At 36.2% G+C, this 17,154-nt stretch overlaps 1 protein-coding gene across 1 annotated transcript; it reads left to right on the top strand.

Annotated features, from left to right (window-relative positions):
- The first annotated feature begins 3,044 nt into the window (after nt 1–3,044).
- On the top strand, nt 3,045–3,908 carry LOC113273067 (uncharacterized mitochondrial protein AtMg00310-like). Its single transcript, XM_026522835.1, has one exon. It carries the CDS (start codon nt 3,045–3,047, stop codon nt 3,906–3,908), a length of 864 nt encoding a protein of 287 aa, XP_026378620.1.
- Nucleotides 3,909–17,154: the final 13,246 nt, after the last annotated feature.

Genomic DNA, 17,154 nt, shown 5'->3' with positions numbered 1-17,154 from the left:
TAAACTGATTACTTCAACAAACCTTGAAGATTGCAAACCAACTTTTGGAAACACTATCGGTGAAAGAATCAAAATTGATCTAACTAAACCTCTTCATAGGGGAGGTTGGTGGAATACTGTTGCTGGAGGAGTTACCTAGGTTAGATTCCATTGGGAGAAACAACCTCATAACCTTTGTCCTAAATGCTTTACTGTTGATCATAATGCAGATGAATGCCTCAGTACTGCAGATGATTTAATGATTAAAAGGTTCACCAATGAACAATATATTGCCTACCTACATGAGCTTTCTGTTGCTTATGGAGTTGAAATTTATGAAGACATTGATATTTTACTAGAGAGAATTTTCGAAGCTAGTAGGAAGAGAATAGAGGAAGAAACTCAGATGGAAGAACAACAAAAGTAAAATGCTACAAGAGCCAATAAAAGGACCAGGAAAGACCAGAATGACTATGAAAGTGATGGTGAACACATGGAAAGCAATACTGGTACACCGCCATCCAATAATGCAAATGATGATACGGAACATGATCTTGTGGAGGAAGGAAATGCAGGAGCAACGGAGAATTCCCATGAGATGAATGGTGACCCTAATAATCTGGTATATTCGCTCTCAATAACTCATACTTCTATGTTATTTCATCTGAATTTTTCTTTATGCAATTGCTATTCAGTCTTAAATACGTTTTGGTTTGAGATTCATTCTGCTTTTTTTCTATCTGTTCATCACAGTAGTAGTAACTTGTTAAACTTTTTTAACATTCATATAATCATGAAAATTCTCAGCTGGAATTGCCATGGTATCCTAGGCAAAGACACTAGGGATTATCTTGCCTCTATAAACAAAACTCATTCTCCCGACATCATTTTCTTGTCTGAGACAAAAATTAATGATGATAGGATATTAAACATTACCAGTTTTCTTCAAATGTCCAACAAATGTTATGTTCCTTCTGTTGGTCAAGCAGGTGGTATCATCTTGCTTTGGAAAGATGGGTTCTCTTTAGACATCCTAAACTCCTCTACCAATATGTTTCATGTTCTTGTTAAAAATGATCCTAGTAGAGGAGAATGGTTTCTCTCATGTGTTTATGGAACCTCTTATAGGAATGAACAACTTAGTCAGTGGAATTATATTCAGAGTTTAAGTACATCTGTTAATATCCCTTGGGTTCTTCTAGGTGACTTAAACATCAGAATGAATCCTAATGAAAGAAATACAAATTCGGAAACTACAACTCCTGATATTCTAGAAACAATAATAGACTCGGATTTACATGATTTAGGGTACAGTGGAAACATCTTTACTTGGACCAGTAATGCTCATGGTACAGGAAAGATAAAATCTAGATTAGATAGATCTCTGGTTAATAGTGAATGGATGCTTAACTATCCAGATGCAAAACTGATACATCTTCCCATAAAAGGATCTGATCATTCCCCTATCTTATTATCCATGTACAACAATTCTAGAGTCTCAGGTAAATGTTGGAAATTCTTTGAACATTGGTTGAAGAATGATACTTGCAAAAATGAAATCTTGTCTGCTTGGAAAACTAATCTTACAGGGTCTACAACTTTCCTCTTAACTGGCAAACTCTCTAATACAAGATATATCCTTTCTAAATGGAGCAAAGCAACATTTGGACATTTACAGGAAAGATTTTCTCATCTTCAAGAAAATCTAGCTCAATTTCAAGCTGTAGATATTCATGGTAGCAATATTGATTCAGTCAAGAAACTAGAGATGGAATTAGATAGTCTTAATGAGATCCAAGCAAGCTCAAATAAGCAAAAATCCAGAGATCATTTTTACAATGATATGGACAGGAATACCAAATTTTTTCATATAAGAATGAATCAAAGAAAAGCAAGGAATAGGATTGACTCGCTACAGGCACCTGATGGCTCTTGGTGTCAAGATAGAAACTCCATGGAGAATGTCCTAGTTTCTCATTTAAAGAAAATTAGTACAACTTCTCATCCAGCTGATCCATTCAACTTTCTCCAGCATATTCCATCTTGTATTTCTGATCAAGATAATGAAGATCTTATTAAGATTCCACATGATGCTGAAATTTATAATGCTCTTATGTCAATGCAACCATGGACAAGTCCAGGTCCAGATGGATTCCTCCAGGATTTTATCAATCTCAATGACAGGTGGTGGGTGAAGATGTTTCCAAAATGGTTAAGGTTTTCTTTATCTCAGGTTTCATGCTCAGGAATATCAACAACACTAGAATTTCTCTCATTCCTAAAGTAAATGGAGCTCACAAACCAGAAGATTTCAGGCCTATTGCCCTTTGCAACACAATCTACAAGCTAATCTCCAAAATTATTGCTCTTAGGCTGAAGAAACACATAGCAAATATTATATCTCCAATGCAGTCTGCTTATGTTCCTGGCAGACTTATTTCAGAGAATATTTGTCTTGTTCAAGAACTTGTGAAAGCCATGAAAAAAAAGGAGGTAGGACAGGCCATCTAGCTCTAAAAATGGACATGTCCAAGGTATTTGATAGGTTGGAGTGAACTTTTCTTACTGAGGTATTAAGCAAGTTTGTGTTTTATGAGAAGTTTTGTCATCTCCTACAACAATGTATTGGAACAACTTCTATTGAGATCATGATAAATGGTTCTCCTTCTTCTTCTTTCAACCCAACAAGGGGAAAGAAGGAGACCCACTCTCTCCTTACTTATTTATCATTGCTATGGAAGCCTTTTCAATACAATTGTTTCATCTAAAATCCACAAGGCAGATTACAGGTATGAAGATTTCAAGATCTGCATCTAAAATAAATCGCTTATTATTTGTTGATGATTGTCCACTATTTTGAGGATTTCAGTCTCTGCTCTGGACAGCTCATAAATTTTCACAAATCAGCTGTTTATTTCAGTAAGAACACAAGTCTTTCATGTAGTCAAACTATCAGTGGCATTCTCCAAGTAAGACAACTTAATATTTCAGATGAAAAATATCCGGGTCTACCATTCTTTGTTGGTAGAAACAAGAAGATTCCTTTTTCTAATCTCATAGAAAAAATGGATACAATACTTGCTAGTTGGATTGCTATTAACATATCTGAAGATGGCAGGTCAGTTATGGTAAGGAATGTTACTAATGCTCTTCCAGTTCATCATATGATAAGTTTTAAGTTGGCAGATGCTATTATCAATAGTCTAAATTCTTCTCAGCAGAAGTTTTGGAGAAAGAAGAAAACTAATAAAGGCAAACCTGCAATTTCATGGAAACATGTTAGTAAACCCAAGGAAGAAGGTGGACTGGGATTCAAAGATCTCAAACTATTTAATAGAGGTCTTCTTGCAAAGGCTGCTTGGAGACTATGCACGGATACTACATATGTTTGTGCACAATCTCTCAAAGCTAAATACTTTCCAGATGTGAGGGTTTTTGATATAAAGGATAATCCAAACTCAACTTGGTCTTGGAGAAGTTTGAGCTCAGAACTTCATTTTATCAAGAAATACAGCTGCTGGAGCATTGGTGATGGTCATAAAGTTCAAATATGGAACTATAGATGGATCCCAGAACTGGAAGTTCCACCTACACTCAAAAATGGAGCCACAAACTATCTGAATTACACATATGTTCATCATCTTTTTACAGTCTCAGGGGGATGGAATTATGATCTAATCTTTTCTCTTTTTGATAACTGTATTACAAGACTCATACTTAACATTTCTATTCATCCTCGGTATGAAGACAGATTAGTCTGGACACTGGAAAGAAATGGTTTTCTCTCAGTAAAGTCTACATATAAAAAAACGGTTTCAAGAACAGATTGTTGGTCAGTCAGTTGGGAACAGAATGCAGATTATCTACAAAAGATTGTGGAAACTCCCATTGTTGCCAAGAATATCTCAATTTCTCTGGAAGTGCATTAAAGATATCCTTCAAACAAGAGATAAACTTAATTATGTTATTCAAGATGGAGACTATAGCTGTCCTGTTTGTTCTCAAGCTCTGGAGACATCTTCTCATACTATTCTGCACTGCAATACCTCCAGAGCTGTCTGGTTAGCTGTTGTTGGTCTTCATATTCAGCATGATGTCAATATTGTTGAATGGATCTGCAGTTGGTTTGATAAGCTAACAAGTCATCAAATTCAACAAGAGGAAATCTGTAAGATAGCAATAATTGCCTGGTGCATCTGGACATCTAGATGTGATATGGTTTTCAAAGGTTTAAGAACTACAGCTGATGCAATTATCCATAAATGCAGATTAGAAATTGATCTACTTCAAAGAAATGCAATTAATGTGATCTCACAAGTCACAAAATAGTGTAGAGCTAATCTGCATTGGTATCCACCACCATTTCATACTTATAAGATTAATATTGATGGTTCATTTCATTACGATCTGAAAAATCGCGGCATTGGACTAATAGTTCGTGATTTTGCAGGTACTCATAGGGGCTCCAAATGCATCTACCTAGGACAAGCTTAGAGTCCAGAGCAAGTGGAATGCAAAGGTATATGGGAATCACTAAAATGGGCGCAGAAAATGAGGCTGGAAAAGGTAGAATTTGAGATGGATTCGCAACTAGTAACAAATGCAGTGAACAAGGATAGTCTCAACACTGACTGGAGGATTCGTAACTTGCTTCTAGACATTAGAAGTTTTTTTTCTTTAAATAATTCCTGGCATTGTAATTATGTGCCTAAGTAAAAGAATAAAGTAGCAGATTCATTAGCGAAACTAGCTAGAGTTTCATGTCTTAGCAGTGTCTGGTTATTAACTATCCCTGAAAATATACTTTTACAATTTCAGGAAGATGCCAAGTCTGTAAACTCTGAATCTTAATCAATAAATTTCTTGCTTAAAAAAAAACTGATTACTTCCATGGAGAAGATAATAATACTATGTTTCTGTATAACGACAATTGAGAATATTTGTTTTCAAAGTTGTTATCGTTGCGGATCTTCAACAACAACAATGCTGAGTTGAATACGTTCAGAATCATTGGAAACTTGAAGTAATGAAGAATTCAAGGAGTTGAAGAAACCAAGGAAATCAAGCATGATGGATTAAAGGAGATTTTTGAAGCTTTATTTTTTAAATCCATATGTATGATAGTTTTGTCACTAAAATTGACAAAAGGGGAGATTGTTAGAGCATTGCTCGGTCGAACTCACAAGTGTTGTTATATCAAGCTTGTTGTCAAATTTAGTTGATCAAAACTATATCTTGATTTCTAGTCTGCAATTAGTCAAGTCTCGGATTAGAATAAAAGTGTGTAGTTGAGAATCAGACATCACTATGTTCTACCGTCTGAAGGCGAAGATCAACTGAAGCTTTCGGAGAACTTCTTCAACAAAAGGTAAGTGAAGACCGAACCAACTATTTCTTAAGTTTTATTCATCTATCTATCTATGAAACGATGATGTCACATGACCAATTAGACTATCACAAGCATATCCAGAATTTCAAGTCAAGTTTATCTTGGTAATTCGTTCTCGAAATATATATGACTAAGATTAATGAACATTTGTTCATACTTGATGAATTTCGGTTAAGAAAAATTTATTGTTCATGTGACGGACCGGAAAATTACGTCGTGGAGTGCCTCGGCGCGCAGGCCATAACTTTACCGATGCGCCATGATGATGCTATGATCCGGGCCTTAAATCTAGGAAAATGTACGTTCATTTTCCCTTGCAAGCATGCTCGTGGATCATGATGCAGCTAAATTATCTTCCACACCGTTCCAACTTACCCTCGTTCCCCACAAAGGGTTCATTAAGAAAATAAAGACTTTCTTAAAACGACCTTTTGAGGTCCAAAACAATGGAATTTGGCTAAAATCCCAAGACCATGATGCCTAGTATCATGTCTTTAATTATTGGTCTGTTTCCAATCAATTTAGACCCTTTTTGAGCTAAATTATGACATTCGGGTTTTTAGCCTCCAGATTGACTATAGTTTGCTAATTTGCATCAACTTAGCTTACTCTTTGTAGCTTGATAGGAAGTATGAGCATCCACTTGATGGCATGCAACTAAGCCTCATCGAACTTGGCCACAATCATCTCTTGCATCGAGCTACCGAGATCATATGATATGAGGGGCCAAAGTGCCGCAATCATCTCACAATTAGATGATATGAACGACAAAGTGCTGGACCGGCAATGTTGCGACTCATTGCGGCTGCCTACGTACCCTTCCCTACTCTAAAGGGATCAAGCACATACCGTAGTTCATCATCTAAGGGACAAAAAACTTAAAAACCAACTCGTTTGCGAGGCCGTGGCCAAGCAATAATAGTAATGGCCTAGTACGTATATGTCGTTCCGTCAAAATGCATAAGGAATATGCATCATCAAGTCTGTGGCATAGCATAGTAATGCCCATGCTTAACATGCTCGATTGGCAAGTCTACTTAACTATAAATGAAGCCCAAGCATCATTTATACTGTTCCGGCTAAGCTATGAAGCTTACTTGGTGCATGGTCCGCATATGCACCTTCAACCAAGTACCCCTCCATATATATGTTAACTTAACATTTTTACAACTTTGATTAGGGGAGGAAAAATCATTCATCAACTCCCACTTTTACTATTCATGGCCGTTGCCATATACGCGGCTATGATGGTTGTTGGTTGTCTGCTGCCAACCCGATGTCCAGCCGTGATGGTTGTCCACTGCCAACCCGATGTCCATCCATGTTGGCTATCCGCTGCCAACCCGATGTCCATCCATGTTGGCTATCCGCTGCCAACCCAATGTGCAGCCGAGTTGGTTGTCCGTTGCCAACCCGATGTCCAGCCGTGATGGTTGTCCGCTGCCAACCCGATGTCCAGCCGCGTTGGCTGTCCGCTGCCAACCTGATGTCCAGCCATGTTGGCTGTCCGCTGCCAACCCGATGTGTAGCCATATTGGCTGTCCGCTGCCAACCCGATGTCCAGCCGTGATGGCTGTCCGCTGCCAACCTGATGTGCATCAATGATGTCTGAACATTATCACAATAAGTGGAACTTCATCCGACTAAAATTTATGTGGAGACTTGAACTTATCTAACACTCAAAAGTCTACTCTATCTCCTACTCTTGAGACAAAGTCGTATAAGTATGATAGTTTTCATACATACACATTTGTTATTTCGAGCTGAGTTTTACTCGCCTATATTTTTCTCAGAATATGTGTTGCTAAGATTTTGCTTTAACCATTTTTCATCTTTACCCATGACGAAAGTCATGATGACGTTTCAATCTTGAAAATAGCTTTGATGACGATAGTCGTGAATAACGATTGTTATAACATTATGGAAGAACGTTTCAATGATTGAAATGTAGAGTTGAGATTACCATATATGGATATAAGCATATATAGTGTGTTCGCACATTAGTGTATAAATCCATGTACCGGAAGCCAAGTGCGTGCATATGTGTGCATGCGGTATTGGTGAAGGAGACAGGTTGGGTACGCGTACTGGCGGAAGTTTTCCACCGAAAATTTCTGCTGAGTTTGTAGTTTGCAAACTTGTAAACCAGTCACCTTAGGTACGCGTACCTACGTAAGTTTTCGAACCGGAAATTTCTGCTGAATTTGTAAACTCAAATCCGGTAGCTAAGGTACGCATACCCGTACACGTACTCAAGCTGGTGATATCTCAAATCGGTAGTTCATGAACTCAAAATAATAAATTATAAGGAATGCAATCTTTGCAAACCGTGGCTATATTGTTCATGAATTGATTCAAGTGGATAAAACCGATTTTGTTTCAATTATGTCTATGAATAAAGACCTAAGCAAATGAACAACTCTTCAACTAGTTCTTATCAGTCATTTGAACTAGTTATGAGAAAGATGAATACGGTTAGTATGAAAGTGCTCATATGGCTAACCATCGGTTAACTATTTTTGAACCAACTAAGTGTACAGATTTAGGTACGGTTACTCAAACCTAAATGAATGCATTTCATTTGTGTGTGTAACAAGATAAGTTTCGATCTAACGGTTGATAGATATTAGCTTCATTGAAACAGGTTTTTCATCTAACGGTGAATATTGAATGCTTTGTTACCAAGGTAACTTAGATTGCAAACCCTGATTTGAAAACTATATAAAGGAGACATCTAGCATCTGGAAAAACTAATCCCCACACCTCCGTGTGATACTAGTTGGTTTGCTAGAGTCGATTCTCCTTTAACCTTAGGTTTCTTCTCGAGACCCTGTAGGTTAACGACTGAAAGACTTCATTGGAAATGTGAAGCCAGACGAAACTACTTTTCTTGTAGTTGAGCGATCTGATCTTTTCATTTTCTATCGTACGATTTCAATTGAATAATTGGCTTGAGATTATATCTCCGATATGGCAAGATAAAAAGAAATCATAAATATCTTCGTCTCATCGTTTGTGATTCCACAATATCTAGTTTCGCTACCATACGATTTATATTATTGTGAGGTGATTGATAATACTAGGTTGTTCTTCGGGAATATAAGTCCGGGTTATCAATTAGTTCATGTTCACCTTGATTTATTAAAAGAAGGAATAAAACTCTTGGGTATTTCTGTGGGAGACAGATTTATTCAATTCTATATACTTTTCTGTGTGATACAGATTTGTTTATCAAGTCTTCGACTTTAGGTCGTAGCAACTCTTAGTTGTTGGTGAGATCAGCTAAAGGAATCAAGTGCGTAGTATCCTGCTGGGATCAGAGACGTAAGGAGCGCAACTGTACCTTGAATCTGTGTGAAATTTATTAGGGTTCAACTACAGTCCAGATCGAAGTTAGTTTGTAGTAGGCTAGTGTCTGTAGCGGCTTAATACAACATGGTGTTCAATCTGGACTAGGTCCGGGGGTTTTTCTGCATTTGCGGTTTCCTCGTTAACAAAATTTCTGGTGTCTGTGTTATTTCTATTCCGCATTATATTTTGTTATATAATTGAAATATCACAGGTTGTGTGTTGTATCGATCAATTGTGAAATCCAACCTTTGGTTGTTGATTGGAAATTGATTGATCCTTGGATATTGGTCTTTGGTACCATTCAAGTTTATATCTCTAGTATTTGATAAAGACTCGCAGATTTGTATTTGCTTGAGTTAACTCCTCGATATGCTTTTATATAGATTGAGTCTGACTGTCTAGTTGATTCTCTAGAAAGTATATTGGAGTTAGTCCATACAGATTGCTAATCGAAATATTGGGTGAGGTTGTTGTACCCCCGCATTTTCAATTGGTATCAGAGCAGGAAAACACGTTCAAGACCTCAAAAGTCTGTGTTTTTAGCGATCTCATTCTATGGACATAGGTGTTATCTCTATTAACGTACCACCAGTATTCGATGGTTCAAACTACCCATGGTGGAAAGTTGCTATGTGTGCTTTTTTTCAAGCTCGTGATTTTCAAACATGGGTACGCGTTATTAATGGATATGATCCCCCGGTTAATACAGAAGGCGATGTATCTGTACCTAAGGATGTTGGAAGATATAGTCCAGAAGAAATTATTGTAGCAAAGCAAAATTCTAACGGCTTGAATGCTATCAGACATGCCATTACCCCAGATCTTCAGCATTTTGTGTCTACATGCACTAAGTCTAAAGATGTCTGGGATATCTTAGAAACTATGTTTGAAGATAATAGATAGTTTCTAAGAAGTATACCATCGATGGAGGACATAACCTCAACACTCTCTCGAAAATTACTCTTTTTGGAAAGGTAAAAATTTTTGATCAAAATTATGTTCAAACATTTGCGTTCAATGCTGTGTCCGACACAAGTGAAGCCTCTAACTGGTCTCGGGTAATTGAATGTTATTCAAATAATGATTGGTTTGATAAACCATTGATAACAGAAAAGATCAAAGAATCTGTAAAAAGAAGCATTAGATGTGATAAATGTCTTTTGTCAGCATTTTCTGTTGATAATTCTGTAGAAGAAAAATCTCTAAGTGTCAACCGTTTGAATACGTCTGATGTGATGAACCCTCAGCTCTCGCAGCAGAAATATCCACATACTCAAGTCCTAATTCAGAATCTGAGTCCGACACGGAGTTTTTCGAATTCTTGAATAGAGAGGTTCTTCAAGAAAATCTCCAATTAAAAGCTTCATTGAAGAAACCAGAATCATTAATCCAGGTGAAAACTCTTGAGATAGATTGTCTCAATAATAAACTCACCAGAACCATTGCTCTAAAGGAAAAAGAGATTAACACTCTTAAGGATGATCTACAAAGATTATTCGAAAGTTCTGACAAAATTTCAGCAATGTTATTTGGTCAGAAGTCATTTGGGAACACTTGATAGCTGTGATAAACAGAAGGCAGTTCAACAAGACAAAGGTTCCTTGATTTGTTCGTTTTGTGAAAGTTTTAAGAGGAACAACAAAAGTTGCCAAACTGCAAAATAACATGCAAAAAATGAATCTGGATAATCAACATGGTGCTTCCAGAATCAGAAGAGGTATGAATTCTGTTTATACAACAAATCTTAGTAAATCAATATGTGATAAACAAGGGGAGCGTTTGGCTCACAACGTCTCTGTCTAATACCAGAGACGTTCGCATCCTCATCTTTAACTTGAGAAAATGGGGTTTTGCGGCTTTGTGGCTCAAGTATTGTATTTATTTTTGTTAAGAAAATTTCTCCTAACAATACAATTAATGGATCATTAAACTACAGAATACCTGTTCTTCTAGGGTCTAGACGTTCATAAGTCTATTTATAAAATCGTTTGTAGACTTCCTCCTTCTCTAAAAAGATACAGTTTCATGGCTCCTGTAACTAGAGGCACCACAAGCAGGGATGCAGTCGAAGAAGCTAACATGTATCTATGTAAAGGAATTTCTTCCTCAAAGGTGAATAAAGTGAAGGATACAAATAATGCAGAAGGTTCTTCCTATAATTGGTTCGTGTCTTTTTATCAACTTGATGATAACCCTAGGGGCTTGGTGAAAGAATTTATCAACAAAAAAAAACGATTTAAAATCTCAAATTGTTTCTTCTTTAGAAAAGTTAATTCACTATGAACGAATGTTGTCTCTAACAACGAACACCTTGTGTGAACTAAAAAGAGAACTTAGTGAGTTGACAAATATTTCTAAAGATTTGGAGGAATTGAGCGATCCCATAATCAATGGGTTTTTCAATAATGAGAAGGAATTATCAGTAGAAACCTTGAGAAAGCTCTATAATATCTAGTAAATCTTCTTATGATAATTTTATTCTTGTTTTTGTTTAGAAGAATAACTAGGGTCTGGAATAGCCATTATTGTGAGTACACATAGCTATGTCCAATGTTTTCATCTTCTTGTTTTTAGGTTTATTTGTTTAAATTCTAAAAAATTGTTTTGGAAGATGATGGTTGCAGTATTAATCTTTATGGTTTTATATACTGCAATATGTTATGGGATATGTGTGTTTTCTCGTGAACTATTATTGTCCCATACGATGTCAAAACTTATCTCGTTTATATGTCGATATGCATGTACTGATAAAAGAATGAATGAACTTTTGACAAACAAAAGTTAAGCCTATTATGTCAATTCTTTGATGGAAGATAGGTTAAAATCTTTTGTTTACAAGGATCATGTCTATTGTATGTCGTTATCCAAATAGTGATGGAAAATAGAATAAATCCTTGTATATTCCGCAGTATTGATCTTCCCCGATCCATATTTTATGTATATACTGTGTGGCTCCATAAGTCTTCTTGTGTGAGCGTTTCCAACTAAACTAATCATAGATTCGTTTGTGATTATTTTGGTTGTGTATTCCGATTAGATTAATCATGAGTTCTCTTGTGGTTAATTTGATTAAGAATTTTTTGGATAACAAAATCATTTTTTGTTATTTGGTGTCCAAAGAAATCCTTCTTTTCTTGTAAAAGTAAGGTCGTTCTTGTTGTTCTTTCGGGAATGACATCAAATGGGGGATAGTTCTTTTGAACTTGCGCTTAATTTCCATATCTTTGTGGGGAGTGCGGTTGTGGAATATTTGAGGAGGTATCTTGTATCTTTATAAACTCCATGATGAATGCATTTAACTTCGGCTTTATGATTTCATTTAAAACAAAGTTGATATGTATTTTGCTTTGGTCTTGAAGTGTCTCCATGAGAATTTCATTAGGATCCCGTTTTCGTACCTTTTCCAATTTTATTGACAAAAAGGGGGAGAATTAATATGTAGTTCACACTACAAATACATATGGTTTACGTGTTTTACGGATCATTATATAAGGGGGAGTGGTTTTCGTGTTGAGACGATGTATTGACTAAGGGGGAGTGATACATATCACCATAGTATTGTTGTCGAAGTTGTGATATGAGAACTTTGATGTTGTGTAATAATACTATGGCATTGTATAACAATAATCGAGAGCATTTGTTTTCTCATTGTTATGGCTACGGAACTTCAACAACGATGATGCTAAACTTACAACCTTTGGAATCATTGGAGTACTTGGAAGTGACGAAGATTCCGAGTAATGTTAAACCACCAAGGAGATCAAGCATGTGGACGAGAAGCTACAAAGTTTTTATCTTTTTTGTAATTCATATGTGTTGATAGTTTTGCCACTAAAATTGACAAAGAGGGAGATTGTTAGAGCATTCCTAGGTCGAACTCACATGCGTTGCTATCTCAAGCATGTTTGTCAATATTAGTGATCAAAACTATATGTCTTGATTTCTAGTTTACTTATGACTAAGTATCGGTCTAGGATAGTCAAGTGTAGTTGAAGCTCCAAACTCCATGGCGATCATCTTACGAAGACGAAGAACTACTCGAGGAATAAGTGAAACTTCATCCGATTAAAAGGTATGTGGAGACTTGAACTTATCTATCACTCAAAAGTCTACTCTATCTCCTACTCTTGAAACAAAGTCGTATAAGTATGATAGTTTTCATACATACACATTTGCTATTTCGAGCCGACTTTACTCGCCTATCTTTTTCTAGAAATATGTGTTGGTAAGCTTTTGATTTAACCATTTTTCATCTTTACCCGTGACGAAAGTCATGATGACGTTTTAATCTTGAAAATAGCTTTGATGACGATAGTCGTGAATAACGATTGTTATAACATTATAGAAGAATGTTTCAATGATTGAAATTTAGAGTTGAGTTTACCATATATGGATATAAGCATATATAGTGTGTTCGCACATTAGTGTATAAATCCATGTACCGGAAGCCAGGTGCGTGCATATGTGTGCATGCGGTATTGGTGAAGGCGACAGGTTGGGTACGCTTACTGGCGGAAGTTTTCCACCGAAAATTTCTACTGAGTTTGTAGTTTGCAAACTTGTAAACCAGTCACCTTAGGTACGCGTACCCACTGAATTTTTCGAACCGAAAATTTCTGCTGAGTTTGTAAACTCAAATCTCGTAGCTAAGGTACGCATACCCGTACACGTACTCAAGCTGGTGATATATCAAATCGGTAGTTCATGAACTCAAAACATTAAATTATAAGGAATGCAATCTATGCAAACCGTTGCTATATTGTTCTTGAATTGATTCAAGTGGATCAAACCGATTTTGTTTCAATTGTGTCTATGAATAAAGACCTAAGCAATTGAACAACTCTTCAACTAGTTCATATGAGTCATTTGAACTAGTTATGAGAAAGATGAATACGGTTAATATGAAAGTGCTCATATGGCTAACCATTAGTTAACTATTTGTGAACCAACTAAGTGTACACGTTTAGGTACAGTTACTCAAACCTAAATGAATGCATTTCATTTGTTTGTGTGACAAGCTAAGTTTCGATCTAACGGTTGAAATATATTATCTTGGTTGAATCAGGTTTTTCATCTAACGGTGAATATTGAATGCTTTGTTGCCAAGGTAACTTAGATTGCAAACCCTGATTTGAAAACTATATAAAGGAGACATCTAGCATCTGGAAAAACTAATCCCCACACCTCCTATGTGATACTAGTTGGTTTGCTAGAGTCGATTCTCCTTTAACCTTAGGTTTCTTCTCGAGACCCTGTAGGTTAACGAGTGAAAGACTTAATTGGGATTGTAAAGCCAGACGAAACTACTTTTCTTGTAGTTGAGCGATCTGATCTTGCCATTTTCCATCGTACGAGTTCAAGTGAATAATTGGCTTGAGATTATATCTCCGATAGGGCAATATAAAAATAAATCACAAACATCTTCGTCTCATCGTTTGTGATTCCACAATATCTAGTTTCGCTACCATACGATTTAGATTATTATGAGGTGATTGATAATACCAGGATGTTCTTAGGGAATATAAGTCCGGGTTATCAATTAGTTCCTGTTCACCTTGATTTATCAAAATATGGAACAAAAACTCTTGGGTATTTCTTTGGGATACAGATTTATTCAATCCTATATACTTTTCTGTGTGAGACAGATTTGTTTATCAAGTCTTCGACTTTGGGTCGTAGCAACTCTTAGTTGTGGGTGAGATTAGCTAAGGGAATCAAGTGTATAGTATCCTGCTGGGATCAGAGACGTAAGGAGAGCAATTTTACCTTGAATCAGTGTGAGATTGATCAGGGTTCAACTACAGTCCAGACCGAAGTTAGTTTGTAGTAGGCTAGTGTCTGTAGCGTCTTAATACAACATGGTCTTCAATCTGGACTAGGTCCCGGGGTTCTTCAATATTTCGATATCAATTCTCCCTGGAAGAAGATGCAAACGTATTGGAGAAGTGGATGCGAAATTTGATGTAACAATATTGTTAGTTAATTGTTTTCCTGTTTAAGAAAAGTCTGATTTTTATTTCATATATATTTTGCTTTTATTGTAACAAAATTTCGGTACAATTGAAGAAAAACTATTGTTATCTTGCTTTATTGTGTGGTATCAATCGTTTAGGCTTACAAAATTTCGGTGCAATTGCGGTGTTTTAATGCTTATATTGTTTCAATTGCTTCCGGTTGAAGTGAATAATTATGCAAGTTGATTTATTTGGTTTGTATGAATTATTTATGGCTTAACGAAATAAAAAGTTTACGAGATGGATTGTTTAGTCCAATTCGATTCCGGATAAGAGAAACTAAGTTAATTCTGATCTTAGTTAGACTTATCGAAGTGAGGTTTCGGTTATTCAAGTCTAATTGAATGCCTTAACAAGAAATGATAGTTAACTAACCTAGTACTTGTCTTGTTTAAAACTTAAAGGTCTACGTTATATGGATAATTAGAACCTGATAAGAGAAATAGAGTTATCTTTATTTTGGTCTTATCGAATGAAGCGATTGTATTTGTACAATCGGTTTGGCAAAGGGACTAAGTTGCTTAGTTGATTTTTGGTTTGCTAAACTAAATTGGGAAAATTGCTTCGGACAATTGTTTCCTTGATAACATAACTTTGTAGTTTTGTTTTTGATATTGGTTATCAAAAATGGTGTGTGGAACCCTCGTGCTTAACTCTATAGGTTTGCAGGTCTATTCTGAGATTTGTAAGATTCTTTTCGTGTTGTCCTTTATTTTTTTGTTTCTTTGTCATTTTGTGAAACAAGGGGGAGAAATATATCGAGTAAACAAGTGATACTAGTATTGATTTTATATTTATTGGTATCACTAAGGAAAAGAACAATACGTGTTAGTAATCTTTCGCTTTGTCCAAGTTCATCTTTATTGGTGACAAAAGTCATGTTAAGTTTCAATCACTTGAAAATGGATTTGACGAAAAATGGTTGAACAACGACTATATAACGTCCTCTAATAATATTTCAATGATTGAAATGAGAGTTTAGATTATATAACCATTGTTGGATATAAGCATTCTGTGGTAACTCATGCATGTATAAGTCCTTATTCTTTGAACCAAAGTATGAGTACTTTGTTTCTCAGGAAAACCGGAACATAGTCCGCGAGCCCAGTCCGCGAACCCAGTCCGCGTATAGTCGGAGGTTCTCTTCCCGAGAAAATCTTCTGGAGTTTGTGAACTATTTACAAACTTATTCCGGGTACTTAAGTCCGCGAACTTAAGTTGGTTATTTTCTAAAAACGATTATTTGTGAACTTAAACTTATATAAACTAAGGAATGCAAGTTTGCAAACCGTGGCGATAAAGTTCATGAATCGATTCGAGTGAATCAAGTCGTTTTTGTTTCAATTTTGTCTATTATAAAGATCCAAGCAATTGAACAACTCTCTAACTAGTTCATTTGAGTCATTTGAACTAGTTGTGGTAAATAAGAATATGGTTGATACGAAAGTGCTCATACGGCTAACCATTTGGTTAACTACTGTTGAATTTGGGTATGGTTACACAAACCTAAAACGTGCATTTCATTTGTGTGTAACAAGCTAAGTTTCGATCTAACGGTTGAAAGATATTAGCTAGAATCTAATCAGGTTTTCATATAACGGCGAATATTGAATGCTTTGTTACTAAGCTAACATTGATTGCAAACCCTGATTTGAAAGACTATATAAGGGAGAACTCTAGCAACTGGGAAACCTAATCCCCACACCTCATGTGTGATACTAGTTGTATTATCTAGAGTCGATTCTCCTTTAACCTTAGGTTTCTACCGAGACCCTGTAGGTTAACGACTTGAAGACTTCTTTGGGATTGTGAAGCCAGACCGATACTACTTTCTCATAGTTGTGCGATCTGATCTTGTTGTTTCTATCGTACTAAGTACAATCATAAGGATTGACTTAAGATTTATTTCTCCGATAGGCAAGATATAAAAGTAGTCACAAACATCTTCGTCTCATCGTTTGTGATTCCACAATATCTAGTTTCGCCGTCATACGATTAAGATTATTGTGAGGTGATTGATGATACTGAGCTGTTCTTCGGGAATATAAGTCTGTTTTATCAATTGGTTCCTGTTCACCTTGATTTATTGAAAGACGGAACAAGAAATCGTAGGTATTTCTGTGGGAGACAAATTTATCTATTGTCGTAGACTTTTCTGTGTGATATAGATTTGTTTATTAAAGTCTTCGACTTCGGATCGTAGCAACTCTTAGTTGTGGGTGAGATCAGCTAAGGGAATCAAGTGTGCATTATCCTGCTGGGATCAGAGACGTACGATCGCAAATGGACCTTGGATCAGTGTGAGATTGATTGGGGTTTAACTACAGTCCAGACCGAAGTTAGTTTGTAGTAGGCTAGTGTATGTAGCGGCTTAATACCGTGTGTGTTCAATCTGGACAAGGTCCCGAGGTTTTTATGAAT

The sequence above is a fragment of the Papaver somniferum genome, chromosome 4, assembly GCF_003573695.1.
Source record: "Papaver somniferum cultivar HN1 chromosome 4, ASM357369v1, whole genome shotgun sequence".
In the NCBI taxonomy this organism is placed as follows: Eukaryota; Viridiplantae; Streptophyta; class Magnoliopsida; order Ranunculales; family Papaveraceae; genus Papaver; species Papaver somniferum.
Note: the sequence above shows the minus strand (reverse complement) of the source record. Positions and strands in the feature narration are given on the sequence as shown.